The sequence below is a fragment of the Rhineura floridana genome, chromosome 8 (genome assembly GCF_030035675.1).
Source record: "Rhineura floridana isolate rRhiFlo1 chromosome 8, rRhiFlo1.hap2, whole genome shotgun sequence".
Classification (NCBI taxonomy): Eukaryota; Metazoa; Chordata; class Lepidosauria; order Squamata; family Rhineuridae; genus Rhineura; species Rhineura floridana.
In genome coordinates, this window is record NC_084487.1 from 62,284,701 (window position 1) to 62,296,976 (window position 12,276).

Here is a 12,276-nt window from a genome sequence, read left to right on the forward strand (position 1 = left end):
CACAACAGAGAGGGAGATCATAGCTGCACAGATGCCTGGGTGCCATGCACAAATAGAAAAAAAAGTAGACAGGTGGAGGTACAGGTGCCTGCCTGTAACTGTGATCTTCCTCCCTGTCATTTTAAAGTAATCTTATTTTTTGGACTGCACTAGGAATCAAGGCCATTTCCATACACAGGCTGCAGAGAAGTCATAATGTTTAACGATAATCAACCGTGAAACAGGTACACTCATATGCATTTAATAATCTATTTGGAAGTCAGGTCCCCTGTAGTCAAAGACATTTACTTTCACTGCCTAGCCTACATGGAGCTCAGTTTTCAAATAAGTGTGCTTATGCTTGCAGCCAAAATATATTTAGGTCCAAGATATGAAAATAATATTCATTCAAGCCCTCTTCAGGCATTACTTGTGTGGTGGGGGCAAGTATGGTGAAAGGGGCTGCAGAGTATCATGGGGCTAAACATGTGCCCCTGTCACCATGCTTCACACAAGTAATGCCTGAAAGAGGGTTACTGGTATCCATCATTTCTACTAAGTAGCTTTTTCATACTTGCTTGTGCTGATGGAAGTCTAACAGATTTGTATTCCACCATTTTCCAAGGAGTTTAGAACAGTCCCTCCCTCCCTTCCACCATCCCTGGAAAGTAGGTTAGGCTGAGTAAGTGGCCCAAGGTCATCCAGTAAGCTTTGTTGCTGAATGGAACTTTGAACCCAGGGTACTAGAGTCTAAGTCTAGCCATTTATACCACTCTGGAAGTGGGAAGCTTTTTGGAGTAGAACTAATATTCAGGCAGAACAGCATTCCATAGATCAGATTTTAACCTGGGCAGCTCAGTTCTGAAATCTTATAAGGTGGGAGTACTTGGACATCAATCAGTTTACACCTACCAACATTGCACTATTGATTTTCAATGGGATTTATTTCCAATTGAACTTGCCTAGGATATTAGACTGCATCATCTTAAATCCAAATGTTGGGCAGGTGAGTCTGAAAGCTGAGACTGCATGTTTAGCTACATTTTCATTAAAAAAAGAAATCATGATGACAAATTAAAACGCAGATTGAAATTCAACACCAAAATCTTTGGGCACAGTAAATAGCTGGCAGAATGACCATGTAGTTTTCTGTATATCAGAAACCCAGTCATGAAATACCTTAGCTGTCCATACTGCTGTAGCTTTCCCTGCAGTGGTCGCAGATAAACAGAAACATTTTCAATCCATATTAATTTGCAGACATTAATGAAAACAGACAACATGATAAGCACTTTACTGTGGCAGGGAATGTATAATATATTCTAAACACAGCCGCAACATATTAACACATCTTTTCTTTATTGACTGAAGCCTCAAGTTCTCTCTCTCGGCTTTTCCATCTCAACAGTAGTTGTGAGTGGGTCAAGGCTCCAGTGGGATATAATCACACAAAAGCAAGTAGACAAGTTTACAACAAAAAAATTGTTTCTCCAAAATTCATCAGCAATTTCTACCATGCTAACAAAGACATTGCTTCAGTTAGAAAGACACACATGCCTTGATGAAATGCAAACAACATTAGTATCACTGGCATGTAAGTGGTCAACCCATCATGAGACTACAAAAAGGCAGATTCTTTCTGATACTGAAGCAATGGGCTAGGATAAAATTATTTATTTATTTATTTATTATTTGATTTGTATCCCGCCCTTCCTCCCAGCAGGAGCCCAGGGCAGCAAAATTACTGTGTGATGTTCAACAGTTATAATTTAATTCTGGAAAAAAGGGTAGCAGACCTGAAAAGTAAGAAGATTGTCTGAGTACCACAAAATAATAAACATAATTTAAAACAGATGAAACAGATCTTAATATCAAATTACTGAATTTTAATGTGCTGTGAATATGCATTCATCCATCCCTAAGGATGTGCAACTGTTGAATAGAATTTGATGCATTTTTACACAAAACATATTTACATCATTAATATGTTTGGAATAAGATTAAAATTCCACATTTTATTATTTTTTTAACAGATATATATTCCAGTCTACAAAGCAGTGAAGCAAAGTACCTAGATTTGGGCCAATTTGATTTTGATTTGTTTTGCTTGATTGAGATGTGCAGTAAGTACTTTAGTTCAACTGTGGATCAGGCTACCTGTCACATACCACTGTGGAATCACAAATCATTATTGTACATATACATCTAAATGTTGACTGGATTATACAAATCACTTTATAATAATTCAAGACATGTTTTGCATCTTAAACCAAACTGCAAAAATAAAATTCAGATACAAATATTGTAATTTCTGTGGCATTTATAAAACGTATTTGCAGAAGAGGAAGAAGAAAATGTTGAAAATCATTAAGATTAAAATAAAATACAGTGTACATGGTGTTTTGGAACTTTTCATCTGGAGAATCCTAAAATGATGGCAACTCACAGACCTCCTGAAAAGAAACAGCTCACCATATGTTTTAAATGCCCAAGGTCCAACTACTATTTCAAAGGTTTTGCTTTCTTTTTGCCACTTCCCCATCCACCGCTGAATTGAACCGGATGGTCTCGAAATGATATCCGCTCTTTATGTGAGGGGCCCAAATGTGATCTTTCAGGTGCAGGTGCATCCTTTTCTACACAAGCAGAAATTGGTATTAAAATGCCATTGCTCAAATCCAATCAACTTCTTTTAATTTTCATGGGAAAACAGCAGCCTCTCATCATGTTTAATTTTGTTACTTAGCTCATAATTTAAAAGGTTATAGCAGAAATCTAAGCTACTTTTAAACTTTCAACTGATTAAAATACTTTGATCTCAATGGCAATTTGTTGATATTTAATATTTGTGCACTCTCACACACATGTTTCTTTTGAATAAAGGCAGGTAAAACCTTCATTGGCTGGGAAATCATATTAAACAAACTGGCCGAAACAAGAGACGTACAGGGCAACAATCAATGTGATCATCACTGAATACCATTTCAATGGAAATGCCTCTGATTAAACATATATATTTTAAACACATACTTAACACATTCACAAATTGCATGGATAATTCATTAATATTTACATGCGACCACCGGAGTTGTAAGATTTGTGCAGTAATTTCAAGTAATTCTAAGAAAGCATGGACAGAATCAGCATCTTAACAATATTAGAATAAAACTAAAAAAGCAGACATATATACACTTTAGATATTCATTGTTTCCTATTGTGTTCAATTACTTCTTTGTAATTTGCACAAAAATATTTTTCCTGCACGCACAAATGACACAGAGAGATCATTTTCATAGATTCTGACATCTTTTAACCACATGAAGAAAATTCCAGATGATTTATTGGTCCAAGTGGTTACTATTTTAATTCCTCAGCCCAACATAAGCTAGCCAGACTTCCACCAACTGAAATATAGAGAAAGTTGCCATTTACTCCAATGAATAAGAAATGGAGAAAGTTGAACCAAATATTGCAATTTGCAATTTTATTCAAATCTTAGGTCTTCAAAGGTAACTACAAATATATAGTTACCAATGACACCAATAAAAACGCCTGAGTACTTGGGTTGGCTGGCGCCCATTGGGACTGGTAGGATGAAAGGCAGGAAGCCCAACAGTAGGCGAAGCCAGAGCCAATGACAAAGCCAACTAATTCTAGTTTTGTCCCCATTGTCCTCCCTGCTGAGTTCTACCAGGGCAATACTAAGGAGAAGGAAGCTGACAGGCAGTGCTAACCCTCTGGACTGTAAGTAAGAAGGTGGGGGTTCAATTAGGGCAGACTGGGGTTTGTGGGGCAGTGCCCCATTTGCCCTAATGGACCATCTTCCACTGCTGAGTACTGCAGACCTCTATGTATGTATGCATTTTTTTTGTAAACCGCTTTGAAGTTTGATTACAATCAAGAGGTATATACATTTTGTTTCATACATACATACATACATGTCTAAGGGGCTGGTCCACAGAAAACAGCCACTGTATGAATGCCACTGAAAAAATTTGGTGACTGGTGAGAAAATTCTGTAGTCAGCAAGGCAAGCCACTACACATCAACAGCTTGCCACATGGAAAAAGTCACCAAGGAGAACAATTTAAAACACCCTCTTATGGCAGCTGCTTTGTGTGTACAGGCCATTTAAGCACCTGTCTGAAATGAAGATATGTGCATAAACAGCTGAAAGGATAGTCTAGAGACAACATGTGATCAGGAATCTAGCAAATACAATTCAAGCTTGTGCCTTAAATGGAATTCTTCCCCTTCCCTTTTTCCTCATTGGGCCAAATGTCCATTACTCCAAATGCTCCTCAAGCTGGTAACTGGGGGTGACATCCAATGTTAGTTATACTAACAAGTAATTATAAGTCCATTAATGTCAATGCATCTACCTTGAGAATGCTTTAGTAGTGGGATATAACCCATGGGTGTTGAATAAGGAACAACCAGTATAAGCTGGACATTTAAAACAACTCATTACATAAAACAGGATGAACCCAGGTAATGAAAGTTCAGCTGCACACTAGATAATGCAAAGTAGCACCTGGAGGGTATGATTTAGAGATGAATAGAAGGGGAAGCTTCTTAACCCTTCCCCTGCCCATTGTTTTCTTCCTGATATCCCCATAGCTGTCCGTTCACTATGAGTTTCCAGAAGAATGTTTTATTTTGCAACAACACATCTGAAACTTGTGGGGAGAAAAGCAGTTTGGGGTAGGGATTTGGAGGAAAAGTTACTGGTGAAGAATGGCTTACTTACCCCACTTACTGCTCTGTTCCAAATCACCACCACCATTAGTTTTAGGGGATAATGGGCTGCTTGGGTTTTCTTACATGCATTTGTATGTAATGTGTTGATGTAATGTGTTGATACAACAGAAGAGACACCAATTTAGCTGAAGCCCTATTCTGTAGAGTTCATATAGCCCAGTTGTATGCATAGGAGTGTGTTTCAGCTCTATGAGAGGTAATGAGTAATGAGGCAAATAAGAAACTGATTCAAAACATTATGTCAATACCTCCTCCAAGTTGAATTGGTGTCTCCACAAAACCTTGTGTTGCTCTGTTACTGTGCAGTATACAGCTCTGTATTTACCTATATAATATCTCTTTGTTTCTCTAGATCCGTGGCTTTCACAAGAGGCTGTTCAAAATATTGCCTGCAGAGCACTCAAGAGCTTTAAATTGTTTTTTTGTTAAAACACAGCAGTGAACAACTTTTTTAAAAATTAAAATCTTATTTTAAGGTGTTTTTTTTTAATCCCATGTTGCTCTGCTTTAACACATCTACATTGCTCTACTTTAATAGAACTCTGCAGGCAGCATTCTAGACAGCCTCAGTGAGGCCTATCAGTAATCTCTAAAAGTCTATTGGAGGCCTGTAAAATCTATGGAAGGACAAAAACAACAACAAAAGCACATCACCAGAAAGAGAGGCCGGTGTGAAGCTGCAAAGTTTTTAAAAATGTACAGGCAAGAATACACACCACATGACCACCTCTTAATTAAGGTAATAAACAGATAAATCTCCCCCCCCCTACACACAATTAGGGAATACTGAGGAAAATTAATCTCTTTTACTTCCCTCCTCCCAAAGCCCCTGGATCTAAAAAAAGAAAGAAAAAAATAACAGATACAAGGTTATTCTACTAAAAATGCATTCATTCAAAGAACATACTTGTATATTTAATTGGTAATACATTATATAAGCAATGTTGCAATGTATCCCACCCCCTAGCAGGTGTGCTCCTATTTAGGTCTCCAGTCAGCCTTGAACAGGAGCCTTGTAGCAGTCTGGTGCTTTAAGAATATGCATTTTTTTTCTTTATCACTCCCCCACCCCTCATAATCAGTGCTAATGGTAATGGGGTCAGGATCAGGGCTGGTTGCCAATCCTGAACCTGAGTGTGTTATTGCTATATAACTGGTACTGTTGCTGGTGGAATAGAGCATTGGAGAGATTTTTTTTAACCCCATGGTATGCTCCCACCCCCCACCCCCTCAATGCTCACCTCCAGGACACCATGAGCTTAATCAGGCTAATTTCCCCTCTCTCTTCTTCTTCACTTTCCTCTCAGAGGAAGCTGCTGTATACCAAGTCAGACCATTGGTCCATCTAGCTCAGTATTGTCTATGCTGACTGGATTTCAGACACAGACCCCCCTCCACAGTTTCACATAGCCCCCCCCCCAGTTTTTAGTTCTTGTAGACAATTCCCCTCCCCCAAATGAGAGTACATAGGAAACAATGCAGAAATGATTTTAGCTGTGATTGAACAGACAAAAACTGAGGAGTTCCTTTCTTTCATGCTTAATGTGAACCCAAAAATTGCCTATCCAGGCAACTAGAAGAGTTATTCAAGTTTTTCTAATCTCTGTATTCTCAACATTTTACAGGTCTTTGAAGCTCACAAGTTCTTTCATTTTTTAAAAACATAATGTATATAGTTCTGCATACCCATGGAGTCTCACAAGTATGTGGAAACCAGTACCTTGTTTTAGGTGGACCCATTTTGCTTCCAAACAGACACTTAACCATTGAGGTTTGCTGTTATAGAAACGAGTAATTTCAATGTAATTCCACATATCAAATTAGGGAAATACATTTCTTTCTATTTGGATACACACCACAGATAGCTCAAGCCAGTTTGGAGTTCCATGAGGCATGTACCTCTGTTGCATGCATATTTCACAGCATGTGTATTGCTACATTTATAATGTATACAATACGGGTATTGTGAAGTGGAAGTACCTCTAGATATACACGCTTATAGTCAAAATCATCCAAGACTTCTCACACAACAGAAGCCAATTCCCTACTATGTACGTTTAGCGTAATCTAGTAATTAAATAATTGAAAAGGACGCAAATAAAGCCAGTTCAAGGATATAAGAACATAAGAAAAGCCTTCTGAATGAGGCCAATAGTCCATCTAGTCTATTTTCACAGGCACTAACAAGATGCTTATGAGAAGCCCAAAAGCAGGACCTGAATTCCATAGAACTCTCCCCACTAGCGATTCCCAGCAACTATCAATTTACTATTTTAACTCCAATGTGATTACATGTAATCATGACTAAATCCCACTGAAGACAATTTAACAAACAAAATGTCAATTTAATTTCATTGCTTTTAATGGCACTGAGGGCACAATGAGATGTGGCACAAGAGATCTGTTATCAGGATCTTCATTTTTTCCATAAGTTAAAAGCAACTGGGGAGAGAGAAATGAAATAGAGATGAGACATGAATGGGGGGGGGGGGATAAACTCTTTCTTGTGCACTGTTTTTCCAGTTTAAATCTTCCCTGCCCTAAGCTGCTAATTATTCCATAGGAGAAAATATACAGGCACAAAGCAAAGAGCAGCATCAGGGTGGACATGATTCAAAATGACACGAGGAAAATGGTTAAAAAATGCTTTCCCAGTACCTAGGCCCTGAGCTGTTTTATGCACCCCTCTGGCTGCTTTTAACTTTTAAAAAACAACAGCAGCAGAGCAGCAGCAGCTCCTTAGGGAGATCCTGATTATTGATTGATTGATTGATTGATTGATTGCACTTGTATACCCACCCCATAACCGAAGCTCTCTGGGCGGTTTACAGCAATCAAAAACATTAAAATAAATATACAATTTAAAACACAATTTAAAAATTTAAAACAATATAAAAACAATTTAAAACACATGCTAAAATGCCTGGGAGAAGAGGAAAGTCTTGACCTGGCGCCGAAAAGATAACAGTGTTGGCGCCAGGCGTACCTCGTCAGAAGGATCATTCCATAATTTGGGGACCATCACTGAGAAGGCCCTCTCCCTTGTTGCCACTCTCCGAGCTTCCCTTGGAGTAGGCACCCGGAGGAGGGCCTTTGATCTTGAATGTAGTGTACAGGTGGGTTCATATCGGGAGAGGCATTCCATCAGGTATTGTGGTCCCAAGCCGTGTAAGGCTTTATAGGTCAAAACCAGCACCTTGAATTGAGCTTGAAAACATACAGGCAGCCAATGCAAGCGGGCCAGAATCAATTCTAGTCTGAACCTTAGTCACACAACTAACTTTAACTGGATTTCAGTTTTTGCTTTATTCCTCTGGCTCTTAGAAGTACTGGAATTGTTTTTAGATATTTTAATTGTTTTATTGTTGGTGTGTTTGCTGCCCTTGACTCCTTTGGGAGGAAGGGCAGGATATACATCAAATAAATAAACAAATAATAGTTATGTTGGTGAACTGTATAAGCCTGCTTCTTTAACAGCTTTTAGAGAAATCCAGATCCTAAATCCATTACATGAAGTTGTGTTTAAGATCACAACAACAGTATTAAGGAAATAAATAGATCTCATTGTCCATCTTAGGATTTTTAATGTTATTGCCCTTTGGGTTATTTGCCAGTTTCCATTAACAATGTTACTGGGCTGGATCTAGATATCTCCTAGTCCTTACATGAATTGAAGGGTTGCTTCTGTAAACAAACAGAACTCTGATCCAGTGGTGCTTCCACTCACTGGAGAGTCCTAGAGAGGTAATGTTTGCTGATATGCCCTTCCTGCTGTAGCTGCCTACGCCACTGCCCACACTTTCCCAGAGAGTCACCCAACCCTCTGGAGCAGATTTTCAGGAGGCATAGAGGGAGCCTGCAGAGGAAAGGAGGAATTGCTGAAAACTGTCTCCTCCCCTTTCAATTCTCTGGAGCCCCCAGTTAATGGAGCTCCATTGCAGGCAAGCATAGATTCAACCCAGTGGGAATAAATATTCAATTTTAGTATTCTGAGTTTTTGTTAAGAAGATCAAAATAATGCTGTTTGGTTAGAGTCAGAAATAACTCTGGACTCTTTCTATTGAAATCATAAGAACCAGATAAGAAACTCCATTCTAAGAGCAACACTGATGTTAATTCAATTATGTCTTTGGTGAAGTTTCTAATTAAGCCAAGTGAGAAAACAACATTATTGAGTTTGTCTGTTTTCTTAACTGGAGGTATAACTGTAAGGTTGGAAAACCGTGATGAAGATAAAGTAGGTGGGAGAAACAGCATTAGTTTTTTTGAAACTGTGATTTTCTTGTGAGTCAGAGTCTCCTTTTGTGTTTAGACTGAAGAAAGTGCTCAGGGGCTATTGTTTCTGTATGACATCCTTGATGCAATATTTGTCATTACTGGTTGCTGGCTATTATAAATGTTATGAGGATATGAACTGTTTCTTTATTTGTCTTTATGAAATCCGTTTTCTTCTTTTTCTTGCTTCCTATCCAATGTTTGTACTTCTGGATTTGTTCTGATTTTTCAAAAATATTATTCTGAAGCGGTTCAGCACTTTGTGAGACTTGGCCAAAAGTGTTACAAGACCATCACTTTAAAAGCAATAGGATGCATCCTATCATGAACATCTCTTATGAAAAGATTATGGAAATGAATGTGAATTGTGCAAGAGTTCCCAGCTCCCTCTCATACTAATATGGTTTGCTGGGTTGCCTGCAATCCTGCTGGGTTGCATCTGAAACATTGCAATATATTAGGACTGAGTGAGACTCTGAGTAGACAACAGAAATCATCTTCAAAATGTTATCTTTCTTTGATTAAAAAATAAAAATGTTTACTTTTATTTATTAATGGTATGAACATTGTTTTCTAAAAGGTACCCACTAACTGGATTTTTTAATTTTATACACTGTATCTGCAATAAAGGAGCCTGTGTTATTAAAATTTATGTTAAGAGCCCACATTGTTTCCCATAGCTCCCAAACGCCACATAGAATTACACTGGAGAAGAACAAGTGTGACTTGCAACATAATGTTGCAGTGTCAGATGGGTTAAGATTGAGATCTTCTTCTCCCACAACAAATGCCTCAGGAGCCAATGAGCGTGAAAGGGGAGAGCATTAGCTACTGAGAACAGTCTTCTCTGTGGCTGACTCACCTCCTTTCACTCTGATTGGCTCCAATCAGCAGGAAAGGACAAGGAAGCCTGTTAGCAGATTCTTTTTGGTGACCAACCCACTGCCCTTTCATGCTGCTTGGTTCATAGGATGCTGGAGACATTGGGACCTTGCTGGGACCCTGCTCCCAAAAAAGTAAAGGGTCTAAGATCCCCTGAGACCCCGGACAACTACTTCCCTGGATGAGAGTTCTTCACATAGGAGAACTCTTATCTGCAATGCAATAGCTTTGTTAGAAGGAAGCAAAAGGAAGCAAAAAAAAAAACCCAGCGGAGTTCTCCCCCTTATTCTTAGCAGTAGGCTGATATTCCACTGTAACATTTCTGAGATCACAAACCCCATTCTTGTCAACCTAATATAACAACCACACAATTATACGAAAAACTCACTCGTAATGAAACCATGATTACCATAGCAAATAAATATAGAATTGTTTCTTCCAGTTTGCCCTAATTCTGTATCATTCTTTGTGCATATACATCATTACGGCCTTAATGAGAGCAGTATCTCTGGAAGATGAACTTCTCAAACAGAAGCAGCGTGTTTGTGGCCTGTTCCAGAAGTTGTATACATAGTACACCTAACAAAGCCAGACCTCTTCATGCATGTTCTGAGGATTCTGGTGTGACAAGGGATACATGACATCATTACCCTTTCATCAGATCAGAAGACTTTGACATGTAACATGGGGGCCAAGTGAAGCTGGAGACATCCTTACATGCTCCAAGAATTCTGGTGTGGTAAGAGCCCAATGATGATGCCACAGCAGAGGCCTTGCAGCAAAGAAGATAGGTGGACTCAGGATGTCCCCAGGCTGCTCTAGATCTGCCCTATATGCTTTCCCCAGAACTGATGTAAAATAACTTGGATCTCTTCTGGAAATATTTCTACCTGAGTTGGAGAGCCCAAGGCCCCAGATTTGAACTGAGGTGGAGCTCCACCACATCTTTTATACTCTCTATATAACACAAATTGCATGTGTGTTTCGTATAAGGATGTAAAATGTTGTGACCATTACCAGAAGAAAGTGTTTGCTAGACATCCAGGTGATTAAATTATTTGTACCCACCTATTCCCAGCTATAGTTTGACACAGATTTTAAGGTACTTGCATGTACAACCCCTCCTGAATTAATAGTGTGCTGAAAAGACCTTAAGTCTGAAAATGAATGCTTCATTTTCCAAGCATTAAGTACTCTTCTCCTTAATCCATTTTCTTTGCTAATGATTTGTTCTGCTCTCTCTCACTCTCTGACTAAATCCTCTATTCTTTAACAGATGTCAAAGCTGACATATAACTCTGTTTTGATAAGTAATGCCATATAGGAAATATTTGAAACTTTTATAAGAAAGAGAGACAGAGAACATGCCACAAAGTCTGCTAGGACATCATAGAATTTCCCCTGGCTTATCTAGCACTGTGTGACGTGATTTATAATTTATACCAAAGCGTTTACCATATTGCATTACTTAACAGCAAACACAGCTTGGGGGGAGGGGGAAGGAAATCAACAATTTAACAACAGTGACCAGAACAAATTCTTAGTTGCAAAATGTTTACATCAATTTGAAGTTATATGAAATAAGCAGAATTTAGCAGGTTGGGGTTGAAGTAACTGTTAGGAGTTGTTTTTAAAAGAAAATATTGTTTCTCAGTCTGTACTGAAATTATTTATTTTAAGGTTTTGTACTTTTTAATCACATGTACATAAGTGAGAGTCAGTGAAAGTATAGCAAATGAAAGCTTTTTTAAAGAGAAGGTATGATCAACAACTATAAACCAACTAACAGAAAAATGTAGACAAACACAACAAATCATGGGAGAGGACTGAGCTCAAAGGAAGCATAGCCTTCACAATCCTTTAGATAGTGAAGAGGCAGCCTTCCCTTCTCGGCCAAAAGGGAACTTTTGGTAAGAAGTATACTCCATGCCTTATAAAAAGGAAAAAAATGGAACTGATTGGATTTCTAATCTATGTATTTTTAAATTCAGTTTAAAGAATATGCCTTTCTACAGGTCCAAATACAATGAATGATATTTACAAACAAGCTTACTTATTATTGCAATTATTTAGCTTACACTGGTAGGAAAAAGTAAAAAGAATTGCAGTACTTTGTACTACAGGGAAAAAGTGTTTTGGAACTTGGCTGGTGAATGCAGTGCAATCTTATGCACGTTTACTCAGGAGTAAGTTCCAATGTTGGGCTTTCCTAGGCAGTATGCATAGGGCGACATACAGTCTTAGGCATTTTAGAACGTCCAATAGTCTAGATGTGCCACATGGCAAATCTCTTTTGAAAATATGGAGATTTCATTAAAACAATCATGTTTATGTTCAAATTAAAAATATTAGTAAAAATCACTGGGGCATACATACTCA

General features: G+C 38.3%; 1 protein-coding gene across 3 annotated transcripts in view; it reads right to left on the bottom strand.

Annotated features, from left to right (window-relative positions):
* Positions 1-1,906: 1,906 nt before the first annotated feature.
* Positions 1,907-12,276, bottom strand: part of LRRIQ1 (leucine rich repeats and IQ motif containing 1) — a 157,636-nt gene continuing 147,266 nt past the window's right edge. For all 3 annotated transcript variants that reach the window (XM_061639640.1, XM_061639639.1, XM_061639641.1), the window contains exon 27: positions 1,907-2,615. In XM_061639640.1, coding sequence (XP_061495624.1) covers positions 2,482-2,615 — 134 coding nt within the window. In that variant the 3' untranslated portion in view covers positions 1,907-2,481. The remainder of the gene's footprint in view (positions 2,616-12,276) is intronic.